The sequence below is a fragment of the Nematostella vectensis genome, chromosome 4, assembly GCF_932526225.1.
Source record: "Nematostella vectensis chromosome 4, jaNemVect1.1, whole genome shotgun sequence".
Classification (NCBI taxonomy): domain Eukaryota; kingdom Metazoa; phylum Cnidaria; class Anthozoa; order Actiniaria; family Edwardsiidae; genus Nematostella; species Nematostella vectensis.
In genome coordinates this window covers 2,117,090-2,136,503 of record NC_064037.1, presented here as the reverse complement: position 1 = coordinate 2,136,503, position 19,414 = coordinate 2,117,090, and the positions used below count along the sequence as shown (strand labels likewise).

The 19,414-nt window shown below is 41.2% G+C and overlaps 3 protein-coding genes across 4 annotated transcripts; 2 read left to right on the top strand and 1 right to left on the bottom strand.

The window, feature by feature from the left end:
* The first annotated feature begins 1,445 nt into the window (after positions 1-1,445).
* LOC5501125 (MRG/MORF4L-binding protein) lies at positions 1,446-6,897 on the top strand. 2 transcript variants are annotated; one of them, XR_004292572.2, is made up of 5 exons: positions 1,446-1,556; positions 1,632-1,756; positions 5,045-5,168; positions 5,707-6,138; positions 6,216-6,897. XR_004292572.2 is itself a non-coding variant. In XM_001622420.3 (4 exons), exons 1-4 carry the CDS (start codon positions 1,472-1,474, stop codon positions 5,868-5,870), a joined length of 498 nt encoding a protein of 165 aa, XP_001622470.1. In that variant the 5' UTR covers positions 1,446-1,471; the 3' UTR covers positions 5,871-6,897. The 2 variants fall into 2 exon arrangements, 1 of the variants encoding a protein (XP_001622470.1); XM_001622420.3 differs by having other exon boundaries at positions 5,707-6,897.
* Positions 6,659-18,718, bottom strand: LOC5501126 (organic cation transporter protein). The gene is made up of 10 exons (XM_001622418.3): positions 18,485-18,718; positions 11,819-12,144; positions 11,383-11,529; positions 11,019-11,299; positions 9,559-9,801; positions 9,295-9,429; positions 9,087-9,166; positions 8,423-8,531; positions 8,031-8,103; positions 6,659-7,757 (listed from the first exon to the last, which is right to left on the bottom strand). Exons 2-10 carry the CDS (start codon positions 12,113-12,115, stop codon positions 7,518-7,520), a joined length of 1,605 nt encoding a protein of 534 aa, XP_001622468.2. The 5' UTR covers positions 12,116-12,144; positions 18,485-18,718; the 3' UTR covers positions 6,659-7,517.
* Positions 13,242-13,934, top strand: LOC125561763. The gene has a single exon (XM_048726097.1). The coding sequence runs from the start codon at positions 13,242-13,244 to the stop codon at positions 13,932-13,934; it is 693 nt and encodes a 230-aa protein (XP_048582054.1).
* Positions 18,719-19,414: the final 696 nt, after the last annotated feature.

The following is a 19,414-nucleotide window of genomic DNA, read 5'->3' as shown; positions in this document are numbered from 1 at the left end:
AGCGATCGAAGAGAAAAGTGGGTTTGGAGATGATTTTATTTCGCGAAGTTTAGGTTCAAGATACCTGCTTTTTATTTTTAAAAATTTGCGCGTTAATCGAAAGACAGCCTTACGACTGTATAAAGGATGTATTGAAGGAAATGTATGAAGATAATCAGAAAAATTCATTTTTGGCCCCATATCATCATGGGAGTGTTAAAAAAAATACTAACAGAGGGGCGGACAAACTCCATGATTTTCAGCAGGGCCTGGGTCCTATCTTTCACTCCATCCCTAGGAGAGGGCAACCAAAAAGAAACCAAAAATAGCTCAATTTGTTTGTGAAGCAACAAAAATAAAGTGCTTTAATGAGACTTATAATGACATCGCTACAAAGAACAATGATAAAGAATATATTGTGGATAGCAATATGAATTAAAAACCAATTGTTAATTTTATTAATATGAATGTATTTGGAGCAACGCCCGTTAGTCAGAGATGAAAAGGTGCCAGATAAAATTATTGAATTGAATTGATGGACATCGCTAGATTCTGTGTTCTAGACGTCTCATGCTATTGTAATTACACGATCAAATGAGATTGAGGGTTGAGTTGAACGTAGGACCCAGGCCCTGGCTGAAAATCCGGCTACCATTCGAACAACAGTTTCATTTGCCCTAAAGCCAACATTTCGGGGTCCATTTCCATGGGTTAAACAAAACGAGAAAAATAGGCCATTGGCCTGGGATCATACCCGGCCTGAAGAAAGAAAGGAAACCATACATTCGGATTAACCAATCAGTATAGCAGCTTATTGCTTTTTACGGAATGCTGTAAAGAACCCGAAGGCCCCAAGCACCGATATTTCCTGTGAATTGCTGTACAAGGTTCTTAGTGTACCAGCCCGCGAGGTGTACCAGCTCGCTGAGGTTTAGGATGACATCGTAACGCAGGGCGCATTGTCTTTTATTGTGTAAAGGACATCAAATTACCGAAAAAAAAAAGACGTTTAGGAAACCGTTGTTTTGATATAATTTGAAAGGCACATAATAAATGAAATAACTGAAGTGCGATTTGGCGATTTTCTCTTTTTTCTTATAGTTTAATATTATTAACCCATTGACCAGCCTAAATATCCACAAGCAAAAAATATTGACAATATCTGCAACAATAGGATTACCCAAAAGGTATTGCAGTACATGGCTTTTACGGAAGACTTTTCTGCATTTTGGAGGGTTCGCAGAAAGGAGCGCCAACGTTTTCTAGATTATTTAATATTTCCACACAAAAAATGTCATTCGAGACTTTGTTATACAATGGGAGACATAAATCTACGTTTGGTATTTTTACAGGGATTATTTTTGGTTTAAGGGTATTTTTAGAAGCATTAGGATGCGCCGGCTCTATACATTCTTTTTTTTCTTTTCTGCGGTCTTCCTAAGCAGCGGTCTTTCCGAAGAAGCATGCGTGTTGCGTGAGGTCTAAAACCAAAATGGCGTCCACAGAAGAAGTATTGGTTTGGACGCCTGAACTTGAAGTGAGTTTATTCCACTCTATGAAGGGTCACAAACCAGTAGGTAAGCTAGTGAGCATAGCACCTCGGCTTTCCCTGCTAATCTGAAGTCATTTCGCTTAAACTTTTACTTTTTCAGGAATAAATCGACATTTTCATATGGCTTGTATTCACGATAAATTTTCAACGTCGACGGGGAAGAAAAATATATCGTCCAAACAGATATGGGACCATCTACATGAGTTGTACAACATGCAAGCACTGGTAAGAGATGATAAATTTATAAATATACATGTTAATCGAGTACAGAAGTCTTCGCATGAGCATCTAGCAACTTGTTGTGTTTAGTGAACAAACTCCAGGCGTTCGTCTTAAATATATTTTTCTTCTCTGGAGATGATTTGTTCCTTAGTTATCTTTTTTAGTGTTAAAATTTCAATATTTATTATGCTACCCTCGCGATGTTTCGTTTGTAAAAATATTCGCCCTTCCCTGGTATTTTGTTTTGTTGAGAAGCTGAGTGGGACTGGGCCGAGAAGCACCAGATAGATTATATGTTTTGATTGGCTGCCTGTCTTCTGGAATTTGATAGGTAGATTTCTTTGTCTTAATTTTTTTATTTTACTTTACATTCAAAATAGAAAAAGTTTTACAGCAAATTAAGTTTTGATTTACCTAAAGTTTTATTTAATTTATGTGATTCTGTTTTTTTAAATTAAATTGAGGCTTTAAAGTTGGTGCCTCCTTATTGAGGTATTTTTGTTTTCCCAAAATTATATGAGTCTTGTGGAACTGCCCAGAGGCCACAAAAATTGTGTGAAAACAATAGGGGTCACCACTTATATAAGCTATGCATCATCAAAGTCATTAAAATTGCTGTGTCAGCAGAATCTAAAATAAAATATTTTCACTTGAAGATTTTTGCTTAAAAACATCCCAGGTGTGATAATCTTGTCATCCAATCACATAAGTATGAAGAATTTTCATAAAACAAATGTATGAATAGGTTTTATTTCCAGTTTGTGCTTATTTTAACAATGAGGATTCGATAGAAAATGTGTAAAATTGTAGTCATGATTTTTTGGGAGTCAAAAACATGCAGTTTTCAAGTTGATAAAATGTTTTAGAAATTCTACTTAAAAACATAGGTCACAGTGCATTATTTTTAACTAAAGGCTCAAATGTAGTTTATTCACGCATAGGGAACAACTCTCCCAACCCCACCCGGGTGAGTACAGTTTGCCCTTTAGTTACATAAAGGTTTCTGGTTGAAAATCGTGCATAAGACATAGAGGAAAATGTGACCAATATTTCTATTCCTGTACAGTCTAACATGAATCTTATTTACATTGTCGTAAATAGCCACCATCAATCATTGTACAATATGTAGCAGAAATATATTGAAGCTGTTGACTTCTAACAACTGCAAAAATGTTTTTTTCATCCATTTCAAGATGCAATAAGAGGCACCAGCCTTAACAAGGATCTGTTATATTAAATTTGCATACCAGGTCTAATTCGTCATTCCCCCCCCCCCCCCATAAACTTTGTTATCTGCACAGCTTCATAACATTAAGCAAAACAGATAGGATTACATTCGAAGTAATGTCAAAATACATCTGTATTGCATGAAAAAAAAAACAACTAAGATTTATTTTTAAATCTGGACAGGTAACATAGTAACTAGAGATTGGACAGATTTTAAAGCTGAAATGTTTTCTGTTTTTTTTTTTCACATGCTCTTACTGGCGTCATTTTAATCAAGCCCACACTGTTTTTGTATTTTATTTTCAATCATATCTTTTTTGCCATTGTTGTCACTCATAGAAACACATTCTCCTTGGGCTGCTCTGAAATTGGAGCCTTGTTTCTTCACATTGGTGTGCATTCATTTTTTTACTAACTGTCTATTGTATTTTATGTTTTTAATTTGTTTCAATAAACAGAAAAAAAATTGTTTTCAGTAGAAGAGATCAAAGTTTGGGATCCCCTACACAGATAAATATTTTATGTTTTTTATTTGGTTTAATAAACATTGTTTTCAACTTAGAAAATTTAGAGTTTGGGATCCCCTTTACTTTTGTAACCCTGAGCTTGAGAAGATACTGCAGTGCATTTTTATGGGCAAAACAGTGAATGAGCATGCAAGAGAAGTCCAGAATTATGCCTTTATTGTTTTTTTGTAAGTTTTCTGATGAAGCCAACTTTGGCTTATTTTATGCCTTTTGCAGTAATTTTTCTCAATTTCTAGATATGTAATTGTCACAACATAACTGCCATCATTTATTGTATTTTGAATTGGTGCTGGAAATAAATGGAAAACCATAACAATACAACTCAATAGCCTAAAATTTCTTGTACATTACTGGTAGCAAATATCATAACCTCCAATCGGGAGTGTGCACTTGACAGGAAAGAATGTAAAAAATGTAAAAATTACTACAAGAGAGTGCCCGCGGAAATAACTTTACCAAAAACTTTCCTGTCTATTTAGCTTTCCGAAAATAACAAACACATTACCCAGATCGCTCTACTAATCCCAACTTTTGTTGTGTAAAGTAAGTACACAAATTTTTTGGTGTAAATCCGAAAAAAATGGGGCCAATGTAAATTTTTATTTCTATACTTCTATGCAATCTAAGCCTATGAAATTACATCGGTTTATAGCCGTGATAGTACATAATAACATGTGAAAAACAACATAAAATAATAAAAAACAAATATTTTACAGATTTTTGAAAATTGGAAATTTTTGCGAAAAACTTAAAAAGGGGCATCATTTTCAAATCATTTTTTCGGGGTAAATTTGCATCATTTTCCAAACCAAACTAGCTCGATTGGTGGGGCATATAATAAGGGTTGTGTGGGTAATGTTAACTTTTTTCCGAATTTTGGGCTATGTCTGAAGTTGCTCGAACCTTAGACGGACTGCCTCTTAAATATGAGAAATCTAATGAAGTTGATTAATCTTCTTTGTATACAAAATAAGCTAAAATACACAACACAGCGACTCTTATTGGAAATGTAATTTGAACTCACTTCTGAAAAGTAACAGAATATCACTTGAAATATCTTGAATTGTTCTTGGCTATTTAGACACAAATAGGGAAAAGGTTATTAAATAAACACATGTGAGATCGATTTGAGATAAAGCGTGGAAGAAATTGTAAACATTGAGCAGTGAGGATATTTTTTTCTTTGTGGGCCTTTGAAACTTTGATTTGCTTCTCAATAAATAGAAAATTTAATACTTTTCAAACTGGGCTTGATTCGAACCCACTTGAATTACCCCTTAGGACTATTCTGTTCGTGGATTATCAGAAGGTTTAATAAAGCAAAGTCTCTGTCAAAAAATACTGTTTCCTTCGAGTTGGGCTGCCACTGATGTGCAACATTTACATAAAATATAATCTTAATAGTGCCTCATAGTTCCCTGCCCTGTTTGTTTCCCCTTTCCTTATAATGAGTTTTTCTGTTGTACCAAGCAAGATGACCTTGATGCCCTCCCCTGTTTATTTTCCATCCTGTTAATGAGTTTTTCTGTTTTTTCAGGATGACCTTGAGGCTTTGCCTTTTCCTAATGATGAGACAGATTTTACTTTACCAGATGAAATATTTGAATCCAGCAGAAAAACCCAACTGAGTACCCCAGAATCATCCGCCCCAGCAGATGAAGGTATGACTAAAAGCCAATGACAATGATAATATATTGATGAGCAAGGGTGTCAGGCCTCTAGCTAGGATGTTGATATAGATAACCAAGGGTGCCTGGCTGGTACTGTAGCTTCTGTGCTGTAGGATATTGATATACTGTAGATAACCATTAATGTCAGGCTTGTAGCTACTATATAATGTTGATATAGATAACCAAGGGTGTCAGGCTTGTACTGTAGCTACTTTAGGGTGTTGATATTGATTAACAAGGGTGCCAGGCTTGTATTGTAGCTACTTTAGGGTGTTGATATTGATTAACAAGGGTGCCAGGCTTGTATTGTAGCTACTGTAGGATGTTGACATAGATACAGTAACCAAGGGTGCCAGGCTTTTACTGTAACTACTGAAGGGTAGTTAAATAAAACCTCATAGTCCTGCTGGATCATTTTCGATTGCGACTCACGACTGGGAAGTCGCAGTAATTGGGATTCGTACACAATAAAATATTAGATAACCATGGATGTCAGGCTTGTAGTTATACAACTGTAATATTTTTTCAGCTATCCTAAAGATGAAACTTCAAGGGCTTGCATCAAGCGCATCTACTCCCGCAACACCCGACTCATCCCCCAAGAGAAAAAGAACTCGGCAAGCAAACAGTGCCAGCTCATCCCAACCTTCTTCACCACACCCTGCCCCAACATCTGCCAAGCGACGGCGGTAGTTGTATTGGAATTGTTGATAGTTTAGTTTGTATATCTTAAATTATATATTATATTTCCAAAGACATACGCTGCATTCTTGAAAAATGAGGTGGATCATTTTCCTTCATGCTGAGGGGAGGACCATTGAGAACATTTTGCAAATTTTCTCTAATTCTCTTCTTCTGCCCGGGGAAATGAATGGACTAAAGTGGTAGAGGAGGCAATATTGTATTTTATGGTTTATTTGAGACCCATTTTATCAAGGACTCACAATGTGCAGTCAAACAGGTAAAGGAGGCAATATTGTATTTTATGGTTTATTTGAGACCCATTTTATCAAGGACTCACAATGTACAGTCAAACAGGTAAAGAATTTGCTTCAAATGGCATATGAGCGATTTAATACTGTTTGAGGCAATAAAGGTCCTTAGGGGCAAGAGACCAAGTGACACAGCTCATATTTTTTATGATTTGATTGGTTTGATTGGTCTATTAATCGTTGGTGTGACTTGCTGTTAGAGTGCACAGCTTGAAGATGGGGTAGTGTTTGATCTCTGTGAACTGTATCCTGGGTACACTGTACTGTATGATCATTTAGAACAGTTTTAGAACTCTTTGAACCTTTCCTGGGATGTTTTGGATAACCAGCCATATATAGAGCAAACTAATATACAGTATATGCCTGAGCAAGTCTTTATTTTGCACTAGTCACTACTTGCTAGTCAACTATTAAATAGAATAAAGTAACGTTGATTTCAGTCTGCCAGCAACAGCAACAATAAAGTGCATATAAACAAGGCAAAACACCTTGGGAAAAACAAGTGTGTGCTTTATTGAAGTTGTGAACTTACAAGAATTGCAGTCTACTCTAATATCCACAGAGGGGTGTTGATTGTAATTGTTTCACTCACTCTTTTAAGCAGTGAGTATAAATATTTTCTGCTTCAGAATTTCAATTTAGACAAACCTTTAAGCTGTAAAAAATAATGTATCATAGTTGTAGCCAAACTAAAAAAAATTGATCTAATAAATGCCTGAGCCCTGTTAGTGCCTAGTGTAATAAATGTGTTTTTTAGTTCATGGTTGGGGGAGGGTTGTGGAATAGAGATGTTCTTAGGGGGAGGGGTGTGAAATTGAGATGTTTTTAGGGGGAAGGGTGTGGTAAAGAGGTGTTTTAAGTTTATGGGGAAGGGGTGTGGAATAGGGGTGTCCTTAGTTTATGGGTGAAGAAGGGGTGTGGAATAGAGGTGGCGTCCTTAGTTTATGGGTGGTGAAGGGGTGTTAATTGAGGTGTTCTAGGTTTATTGGGGAGATGCATGTAAATGTCAGCCTCATTGGCTATTGACACAGAGCCCAATCAGGCTTGAGATAAAACATGAACGGATGAGATAAGATAAAGAGTCAAAAGGACCAAGATACAGAACCTTTGTGTATATAGCCATAGAAGGGCAGGACAATGTCAGCCTCATTGGCTATTGACTATCGACTATCGACACAGAGCCCAATCAGGCTTGAGATAAAACATGGACGGATGAGATAAGGTAAGAGTCAAAAGGACCAAGATACAGAACCACTTTATATAGCCAGAGAAGGGCAGGACAAGTCATGGGCTATGCTGAAATTTAGGGTTAACTCCGCCAGTGAGAACACTTCTTCTCCAATCTTCTTTATGCCTTTTCTGTCATCATAAGCGGCTTGCCGCTGACCTCTTCTTGCCACCTCGCTCTTTGGGAACCTCCACAGCAAGGTATCCCATAATCATCTTCGGCCCTTTCCGCCTCCTGTGCCGTCTGGTGCATGTTTGCGTACAATGTCTCTGGGATCCAGTACGTAGCGACTGCTGCTATCAAGGCGATCACCCCACAGATGGTGGCGGGTAGGGCCACGCTCGTCCCTGGCAACTGACCCTGAAAGGCAAAATTTAGTGGTAATTCTATTAATCAGCAACACCCTTTACTTATCGGTCACACCCTCTATCGGTAACAATCTGTATTAATCGGCCACACCCTCTATTAAACGACCACATTCTCTGTCAATTTTCCAAACTCTTTATTAATCCGCCACACCCTCCATTAATCCAACACACCCCCTATTTATCGGTCACACCGTCTATTTATCGGTCACACCCTCTATTAATCGGCCACACCCTCTATCAAGCGGCCACACCCTTTATCACTTACACTCATAGCTATGTACGGTGCAAGCATGGCGCCAATACGAGCCGCGGTAGATCCAACACCTTGGGCAGTGTTCCTACAAAACGGGAAAAATAGCATGGCAAAGAAAGCGAAAAGTTTCCAACGCAGCAGCATATCGGGATTTGTACAGGTAGGGATGCGCAGCTAAAGATGTTACACGAAAAAGTATAATATGTGGCGATCCTTGAGAAAAGAAATGACCCACTATGTGGTAGAGGGGGGTGTACGTGTATTAAAAGAATGGAGGAGGGGGTTGGGGAGGGAGAGGACCGACCATTTAATATCTGACTGATCGGCGTTGATGGGTAGAGCTCACCTCTACAAAGAGCGTATAGTATATATTTGCAGAATAAGCGTAAATGAATTGAGTTTACCTCAAGACTGTGGGGAACAGTTCAGCGGTGATAAGATACGTTGTCGTCCAGGCGCAGTAAAACACCATAAAACCAGTCACAGCGAGGCCTGTAGTCGCCAGTGGGTAGCCTACAACAATAAGTCTGGGCTACATCCACCATTATTGGAATACACAGATGTATTATTTATTGATGGATGTTATGGAGAGTATGGTCCTTGGCGAAGGGTTGATGTTGGACGTAGCTAAAATTCACCATGAATGAGTGATTCACGCGCATGCATGCTTTTGCGTGGTGTTCTAGTCGAAATGCTGAGGTTTCCATACATGACCGAACACGATCGCAGTTAATTTGTCCGAGGTTTGCAGGCATTCTTATCTCTACAGGATATTTATGAGACGGTGGCTGAGTTTAAGTTTTCTTTCTGTTTTCGAACCGTATAGCAAATTTTGTTAATCTATCTGTCTGTTCGTTTTACGTTTTAATGCGGTAGTTTGGTAGGAAAACCTGCAAATATCTACAAGAATGTTATGTGAACAATCTCCGACCTCACAAAACCTTGCTTTCGTCCAATCTCCCCCCTCCCTCCCTTTAATGCCTAATAAATCTAACTGTACTTACTCTACCCTCCTTCGCTCGTTTACTTTTGTGACACAGAAAGCTCTGCGCAGGATGGTTTACTTACTCTCGTGAAATCCGAGTATGATAAGCAGGATTGTTCCACCGAGTAACAGACATGAGCCGTGGACCAGGCGACGACCGAACCTGTGGGAATAGGGACTTAAAGGAAGACGGAAGGGGGGGGGGGGGGGGAGAGGGAGGAAGGCTAAAGATACGGATAATAACAGGCAGACTGATGGACAGATAGAAGGAAGACAAATAGAAGGACTTACTTGAGAGTAAGGAAATACAGCGGTGGCACTCGTACGGTGGTCAGTGTTCGCATGATCGCGTAGTTCACATAAAGATTGCCCGCCAATTGCGATACAAAAATGAATATTCCGAAATTCACCAGCGCTACGGCAAACCTGCAATACAGGTGAAGGATGAGAGATTGGTGAACGCTAGTTGCTTATGTCTTGATTTGCTAGCCCCTTACTGTGGGGTCCAGGCCACAAAGGCAGAATTGATCTCTCGGCTTGTTACGAGCGACTCACCATTGGAAGCAGATATTGAGGGTCCACCGTCGTAGCTTGGGGGTTTTCAGCAGGTCTAAAGCCGTGTGTTTCTTGACATCTTTCTCTCGCTCTAACTGGTCTTCACGAACCGCATCAAGCAGTTCCCGCAAAGCTCCCTCGTCAATCGTGTTACCTCTTTTGGCGCCAAACTTGACAAGGACTGCGTGCGCTTCATCCAGTCCCCCGTTGGCGACAAGCCACCGAGGCGACTCGGGTATCCATCTAAAGGGCAAGGGGCGATAGGATAGTTAGGGTATCATATGAAGAAAACGCTGTCGTTTTGAGGGACTGGTACCGAGGAATCTTAGTTTCTTTTTAGATACTTTCTCCATTGACCAAGGATGGTCACAGTCACTGTTTTACTTTTCTGATTACAATACATAAAGTTTACGAAGCATCTGCGGTGCGGCAACCTTAAAAATGACAAGAATCATGCAGTTTTTCCAAATAAGGAATATATTTGTTTCCTTATATGGAAGTGACCGTGTTTGTCAAAAAAAGAAATTTTTTGGCTAAATTTTCTTGATATGCCATCTGAAAAGGCAAGGTTTCAAACACGGGCGCTAGGATAGTAAGGGTATCCATTTAATGGGGCAAGGTTCAAACACGGGCGCTAGGATAGTTAGGGTATCCATTTAATGGGGCAAGGTTCAAACACGGGCGATAGGATAGTAAGGGTATCCATTTAATGGGGCAAGGTTCAAACACGGGCGCTAGGATAGTTAGGGTATCCATTTAATGGGGCAAGGTTCAAACACGGGCGATAGGATAGTAAGTGTATCCATTTAATGGGGCAAGGTTCAAACACGGGCGCTAGGATAGTAAGGGTATCCATTTAATGGGGCAAGGTTCAAACACGGGCGCTAGGATAGTTAGGGTATCCATTTAATGGGGCAAGGTTCAAACACGGGCGATAGGATAGTAAGGGTATCCATTTAATGGGGCAAGGTTCAAACATGGGCGCTAGGATAGTAAGGGTATCCATTTAATGGGGCAAGGTTCAAACACGGGCGATAGGATAGTTAGGGTATCCATTTAATGGGGCAAGGTTCAAACACGTTCGATAGGATAGTTAGGGTATCCATTTAATGGGGCAAGGTTCAAACACGGGCGCTAGGATAGTAAGGGTATCGATATAAAGTGGCATGGTTCCAACTCGGGCGATAGGATAGTAAGGGTATCGATATAAAGTGGCATGGTTCCAACTCGGGCGATAGGATAGTAAGGGTATCGATATAAAGTGGCATGGTTCCAACTCGGGCGATAGGATGGTTAGGGTATCCATATCTGAAGATGAAAGGTTAAAACCTAGACTATAGTGCCACCGATACTATGAGCGGCATCCAAGTCTCATTCCACGTGTTCCAAATGCATTAAGTAATGTCTTATAAGTATGTGTGTGAAGCTGGCCCCTACACCTTGTAGATTTAGTAGCTTACCTCCAAAATGGGAACAATAGGATAGCCGGTAGAGTGCCCGCTAAAAGAAGCGTTCGCCATCCCCTGATGAAATACGCGAATAGTAGAATGACAAGCCCAAAGCCGCCCCAGAATAGATAGGCTACGTATCCCGTCAGAGTCCTCCGCTTGGGACCGACGATTTCCATGAGATAGATAAATTGCGAGAGCATTGCTCCAGAAAGACCGAACCCAACTAGGAAGCGGAGAAAGGCGAAAAAAGACACGCAGTCGACAAGCGTCGATGCCACTCCAGCAGCGAGCTGGAATTGGAATCGGGAAAAGCAACATCAAAAAATTCGTTGTGATCTCTTTTGCGATAATACATGCTATAAGTCTGACTCACCATAATCCCTGTGAACAAGAACAGGCAGTTCTTACGGCCCCACGCATCCGAAACCATCCCTGTCAGAAACGAGCCAAACAACATCCCGATAAAGTACACGGACTGAAGGGTGGCCCCAAGGTAGGCCTTGTCGCATATCAGGCGCCACTGTCACACGGAGAAAAAGAAATTGGACTACTAGATTTCCATATAAGATTCCCTACTATATTCATTTATCATTTTTATCATTACAGAAGAAGAGGAGAGAGGTATGGAAAGGCCCATTATACGCAAGCGTCTAATCAAACCAATTAGATCGGACCGTAACTTTTCAGGGTTATTTTCAGGGTTGTGTCTTCGTTAAACATCCATCAATTATTGGAGTATCCCCCTGGTCTAATAATTCACCAATTAACTTTCGGTATGACGCCCTTGACTAATTAGCCCCCCTTATTACCTCTGAGACTGTCGAATGATATGGACCGTCAAACACGTACGAGGTGCAGTTTTCACAGCACTGCTTGGGAGGACAAGTCACATTGGCCGTCTCACAATGAAAGCCAGGCGTACCAAGAGCGTAGACGAGCGAGTCGAATTGGCAGACTAGGGGTAAGATGATCATGTTTAACCCGACCACGAGGAGTCGCTGGTACGTCCCAAACGATCGCACAAGATTGACGAACACGTCGTCGAACTCGTGGAACTTACGCTTCGTCCCGTCACCATCATTCACATTCAGCTCCTCCTTCTCCATGTCGCTCTCGCGTTAAAGTAATTGAAAGCCTGAATGAAATAAAAATTCACGTAAAGGATGTGGCTACACTTTTTTTGTTAAATGAGAATATGTACAGAATATATATTATTTATTCTTGGGGTGGGGACGTTCCATTTAAAAGGGGGAATGTTTAAGTATTCATCGTATTCGGCTGTACATTAGAAGGTCGCTAATGGTCTTCTGAAACGTATTTTACAGTAAACCACATCTCAATTGAGCGCCCCGGTCCCCTCTATCCTAAGCTGTCTTCCGTCTTCAAACATATGAGATGTATAAAGGCTGCCTGAGGCCATTTCCTACGCCTTCGACTCTACCGCGTTGTATCCTACGAGGGTGATCAGCTAGACTCATTTGTCTATTTATCTAATAATTTCGGCTTTATAGGTTAACTAAATGAATGTGGCTGCTGCCTTCAGCGGTAAGAATTGCTGTTGAACACATCCAGAATGCTATCTCGTAGCAGTAAGAATTGCTGTTGACCACACCCTGAATGCTATCGCTTAGCGGTAAGAATTGCTGTTGATAACACCCAGAATTCTATCTCTTAGCGATGACCCTACTTGTGACCCTATGGTGTGCGCCTAACCGGCTGCATGCAAAATTTCGACTGAAATTTCTAACCAAGAAGTTTTACGACCAAATCCGTACCACCATCAGACCTACACAGTTCCCTACATGTGTTTTACTCTTCATTGATTGGAAATGGCCTTATTCTACACCAGGGAAGCTTTAAAAGCAGTTTTTACATCAGCCAAGGCGAAACCACTCAGCCGTAACCTGTGGGATACTCTAAACGGGCTACAGATATCACGTTTTCGTCCTACTCGTCGGAGCAAACGGGCTGGACAACGGAAGCAAAGACCTGCTTCGGGTTCTACTAGTCGCAGAGAGGGAAGTGCAGTTCCTGGCTTGGCAGAAATGCATTCGGTTCCCGATATTTCCAACCTTAATGAAGGGATCGATTTGCATACTCCAAACCAGAACTTATTAAATATTCAATGTGACACCCAGCCCAGCGACAAAAAACAACATTGGAGAAACCGAAATCGGACCTACTCGGAGACATATACGCGCCAAAGTTCCAAATGTGATTGTCTCTAACGTTATGTCACTTGCTCCAAAAATCGATGAAGTAATAGAATTCGTTTTGCGCAAAGAAGCCGACCTTGTTTTTATTACCGAAACTTGGTTAAAAGAAAGCGTGTCCGACGGGGTCATTAATATTCCTGACTTTAGTGTGGTACACCGTGATTTGATGGAACAGATGCATGGTAGAGTGTGCGCGTATATCAAAGATGGCTGTAGATTCCAACATCTAAAAGAGCTGAACTGCTGTGAAGATCATGAGAGTTTGTGGCTGCATTTAAGACCTAATCGCCTTCCTCGAGGTTTCCACTGTATTATTGCCGCTGCAATATATCACCCACCCAGCGCAGACGACCAGTCACTGTGGGAGCATCTGTTCCAGTCCCTCGCGCTCGTGGAGTCAAAGTTCCCCAACTCTGGCATACTGCTTACTGGCGATTTCAACCGTCTGGACGTAAGCGGCCTGCTAAGACACTTTCGCCTGAAGCAAATTGTTAAGGTGCCAACGCGGAAAGATGCAACCTTGGATTTGATTCTTACTAACATGCACGATCATTACGCCGCGCCACAGGCCTTTCCACCTTTTGGTCTGTCGGACCACAACACGGTGCTAGCTGCTGCAATAGACAAGAAACAAAACAACAACCGCAAGAAAGCGGGACCTGCGCACCAGTTCCTAGGCCGCACTCGGAAGATATCTGATCAGCATTGATTGGCCCTTGTTATTCGCCCCTCTATCGGACTGCGATCAAATGTGGAATACATTTATTGAAGTGGTGAGTACTGGGCTTGACATCATCATGCCCGAGAAAGAGTACCACATTTGTGCAGCCGACGCACCATGGATGAGGTCAGGTCTTAAATCCATCATACTCAAGAGACAAGAGGCCTTTAAAAATCACGGCCCCGAGTCAATTCAATTCAAGTTCTTCAGGAACATGGTGAATAGGGAGAGGAAGGTCTGCAGAAGCCGGTATTAAGATTCGAAGGTGAAACAACTAAAGGGCGAAAACCCAAAGAAATGGTTGGATGAGGTTAAGCGGCTCTGTGGCGCCAAAGTAACAAATGGGGACTTGACTACTCAAATAAACATCGAGAATTTTTCCGAACTCCCTATGCAAGATCAGGCAAACAGAATCAACTCAGCCTTTATAGAGCCTTTGGAGGTTTACCGGTTGAACGAGCCGCTCGAGCGCTTTCCCCTGGAGGATGAGCCCGTGTTCCTTAGTGTTACCAAGGATCGCGTGCAAAAGGTGTTATCCAAACTCCACCCACGAAAGGCCTCGGGCCCCGACAATGTGCCGAGCTGGCTTCTGAAAGAGTTTTCCGATATCATGGCCCAACCGATTACACAAATCCTGAACGCATCCTTTAAAGATCAGCGACTGCCACCCATCTGGAAAATGGCTGATGTCCCACCTCTTCCAAAAACGAAACTTGTGTTGGATCTCAAAAAAGACCTAAGACCTATTTCACTAACACCGTGCGTGTCTAAGGTGGCAGAGGAATTCGTTGTCACGGACTTTGTCAAGCCAGCGGTCCTTGAGGTGATTTGCCAAGACCAATACGGGGCGATCCCAAAGTCTTCTACCACCATGGCGCTTATAAGCATGCTACATGCTTGGGCTCTCGGGACTGACGGGAATGGAGCAACAGTAAGAACTTTGTTGTTTGACTATCGCAGAGCCTTTGATTTTATTGATCATAGTATTCTCGTAGATGAGCTGAGTAGGTTGGCCATCCCCCGTAGCGTTGTTAACTGGATCATTGATTTTCTTTCCAATAGATTCCAACGAATTAAGCTAGCCAAGGGCTGCTACTCCGAGTGGGGCCCAGTCCCCTCCGGGGTACCACAAGGTACCAAGCTAGGCCCGTGGTTATTTGTTTTATTTATCAATGATCTAGAATGTAATTCCCCACACTTAGGGAAGTACGTAGACGACACCACTGTCTCCGAAGTGGTATTGAAAGGGGAATTAAGCAGCGCTCAGGGGTTGGTCAACGACATCATTTAGTTGTCCCACGACAATAGAGTAGTCCTTAATCCCGATAAATGCAAAGAGATGATAATTTCGTTTGCGCGCTCGCCTCGACCTTTCGATGCCATTACCATCGAGGGAAAGGAGCTTGAGGTCGTTAAAAGCACGAAATTATTAGGGCTCACAATAAGCGATAACTTGCCGTGGAACGCTCATGTGAACGAGGTAGTCAAGAAATCGAGCAAAAAGCTATACTTTTTAATCCAACTAAAAAGGGCTCGGCTACCTCCCTCAGACTTATCTTTATTTTACAAAGCTTGCATTCGTTCGGCTGTCGACTATGCGGTGCCGGTTTTTCATAACGCCCTGCCGCAGTACCTAAAAAATGAGCTCGTACGTATCGAGAAAAGGGCGCTATCTATAATTTTGCCCCGTACGAGCTACGATGGTGCTTGTGATTTGTTGGGCATAACACCATTAGAAGTGCACCACGGCCTAATTTGCAGCAAGCTCTTCGACGAAATAGTTTCTGATCCGAATCATAAACTAAAGAGCTTGCTGCCTCCATCAAACGTTTCAAGCCATAACCTTAGGAAAAAACGGCCCTTTGCCTTGCCCCGCCTCAAAACAAACAGAGCCATGAATTCTTCTTTTACATTCTCGATGGCCAACAAATCTTAAATGGAGAGTATATATGGTTTTTATGGATTATGATTAATTTTATATAGGATGAACTTTATCACGTTTTTAAATTTTTATATTTTATATTTATTACTGTGTATATAGGTATATAGTTAAATTTATTATAGTTGTAATATAGTATCTATTGTTTTGTAAATGCCTAATTCAGCCTAAGGGCTGCTACGCAATTTTTTCCTAATAAACTATCTATCTATCTAAGAATTGCTGTTGACCAAACCCAGAATGCTATCTCTTAGTGGTAAGAATTGCTGTTGACCAAACCCAGAATGCTATCTCTTAGCTGTAAGAATTGCTGTTGACCAAACCCAGAATGCTATCTCTTAGTTGTAAGAATTGCTGTTGACCAAACCCAGAATGCTATCTCTTAGCTGTAAGAATTGCTGTTGACCAAACCCAGAATGCTATCTCTTAGTTGTAAGAATTGCTGTTGACCAAACCCAGAATGCTATCTCTTAGTTGTAAGAATTGCTGTTGACCAAACCCAGAATGCTATCTCTTAGCTGAAAGAATTGCTGTTGACCAAACCCAGAATGCTATCTCTTAGTGGTAAGAATTGCTGTTGACCAAACCCAGAATGCTATCTCTTAGTGGTAAGAATTGCTGTTGACCAAACCCAGAATGCTATCTCTTAGTTGTAAGAATTGCTGTTGACCAAACCCAGAATGCTATCTCTTAGCTGTAAGAATTGCTGTTGACCAAACCCAGAATGCTATCTCTTAGTGGTAAGAATTGCTGTTGACCAAACCCAGAATGCTATCTCTTAGTGGTAAGAATTGCTGTTGACCAAACCCAGAATGCTATCTCTTAGTTGTAAGAATTGCTGTTGACCAAACCCAGAATGCTATCTCTTAGTTGTAAGAATTGCTGTTGACCAAACCCAGAATGCTATCTCTTAGTTGTAAGAATTGCTGTTGATAACACCCAACAGGCTCGTACACAGGGGGGGGGGGGGTGAGCCCCCCTTGGCGGCCAGAAAGTGGGTCATTTTTAGGAATCTTCAAATACTATGCTTCTCCGTTGTGATACCTAAGACCGCGCGCCTGCCACAAAAGCAGTCATCCCTTAGAATTAAACTGATTTTGCCGACGATCACCCCCGTCTCTTTTTATGGAAGTCCCCCGTAGCTGACAGCGTAATTGGCAATTGTCTTTGAACCAGATGCCATGGATTCCGTCTCCTTCCGAACGCAAGACCATAATCACCGGTCGGTCAAATAATAGAAGAAGATGTATAAATAGATGTGGACGTATACTTTCCAATTCATGCTGTTTAGCAAAGCGTGCTGTAGTAAAAAAATAAACTATAGCGAGATATGTTTAACAGCTCCCCTCCCCGGAAACTCTGGTTAAAAAAAAAAGAACTATGGTCCTGTACAAGCCCCTGTCCCTCAAAGGATATAGTATCTAAACTGTCAGGGGAAATATACCGTGCCGAACATTGTAAACTTCTTTATCAGCTATCTTTTCTTCCCGACCTCTAAAGGCCTAACAGCAATCGACATTCTCGTATCGTGAGTTCGGCATCCTTATGAGACCGCCTGCCCTGTTTTGGGCACTACTAAAGTGGAGTATATAGCAGCTAACCCTGAAATCTAGTACAGGCTTCCATGCTAATATAATGCAAAATAATATAGTCATTGGACCTTTAATATTTCGAAACTAGCAAGAAACCCCTGAAATCGAACACGGTCTTTCGTGTAAAATACAGAGATTATATTACAGTTCTGAACTCTGGCCCTTTCATATTCCATATGATTTGCTTTTTAGCCTCTGTGCCTAGCCCGCCAAAGAATATTTGATGCAATTAAAGGTCCTGCTATCTGAATTTAACTTAGCACTTGATGTCCTTTGGCCCTTGTTATAGATTATCAATTCGTTTTAACAACCCTCGCTATAAAAGTCTTTGAAAAGTTAGCAAATCCTCTCGGCATGACGTCTAAGTCGTTGAGTGTGTTGTGGCTTTGCATACAGTCACAGTAACTGGTTAGTTGATAACAACATTTGTACATTCAGTGGAAAAGGATAGGACATCCAAAAAATTCCTTAAAGAGCCCTTGACGCAAATTGTAAAAAAGGTATCTTTGTTTGGAATGCGACAACTGCGTTTCTAACATGGGAGCTCAAGCATAACATCCTGAAACCAAATACGATTAATGCCGTCATAAGAAAACTTCAGATCCTCTATCCTGAAACACACTGCAGTAGTTTGTTCGTTTACATTTTTAAGCAATGCGTTGACACCCAAGTGAACGTTTGGCTCTGCTGACCCAATTCACAACTGGTCAATCATTATCCTCCCTTTCCCTTGTACTCAGGCAACGCCAGCCCAGCTAAATACAGAAAGAGGCCTCTGCTAGCAGGGAAGGTTATGGGCTATTGACACATCGAAAGAGCTAGGTTCTTATGTATTAATTAAAGGAGGGCTCTTATCTATTAATAATAAAATAAAAGCTAGGTTCTTATGTGTATTAGTAAAAGCTAGGTTCTTATGGTTTAGTTTTTATGTATAGTGAAAGCTTGTGATATGTGCTGTTAATTTGTTGCTAATTAGTTAATTATGAAGAGCGTAACATGCACATTACCTTTAGCCTGCGTAGCAAGGTTTTCTGTGAGAGAGTTTCAGCTAGCCTACTCCGCAGGCAACTCTACTATAGTCTGTAATGGCCTTTATCTAGATTTGTAATACCTGTGTTTCTTTTGTCCCCCTCCCCCCTGCGTTATTTTTCTCCTCTATTCGCCACAGGAATTCCGCATCGAAAAAAGAATTTTTCTTTCCGTGAGAAGAGATGCCTGCGGAGGAGGCTAAGTTTAAGCGGAAATGGAGAGCAAGTGAAAGGTATGGCCGCGCGAAGAATGGGGAGAATGGTTTGCTTGCTCTCCCCACTCTTTCGCGCGGCCATACTCTCAGTCTCTTTTTCCGCAAAACGATGGGTGGGCAGGCAAAACGGGACGCCTAGGACGCCTAACAATATGCGTGATCACGGGGATGTCATCAAAATATTATTTTTTTTATTTCATATCCTTTTTTCCTGCCCGATACGCATGGCCTAGTTGTTATCCGATTATTAAAACTTTTAAAAGAAAAAGTCGACAACAACGCAGATTTATGTTTTTTAGAACGATATTTCGGCAGGCCAATACCTGCCTTCTTCAGGTTATAAATGAGTTACAATGGCATGTTATAGCTAGTATATGTACAAAGTTTATTGATGATTAACTAACAAAAGGTAAAAATAGTTATTGAGTAAAGAGTGACTTATGGGAGATGGTAAATAGGATGGTGTGGATTACTAAGTAGCTAAACGGTTTCTTCACGCCGGTTGAGGCCACCGGGTTAAAGAGTGCCAGCGCGAGCTATCAGTGTGGCTTCTCTTGCTTTGCGGATGGAGTCGCGGTTATTTCTTATTTTTTCAATAGGTATGAGCTCTATGTCAGAAGCGGAGTGGTTAGGTTTTAGGAAGTGTTCAGCGGCGTGGGTTGGTATGGATCGAGATTGGGAGTCTACAGTTCTG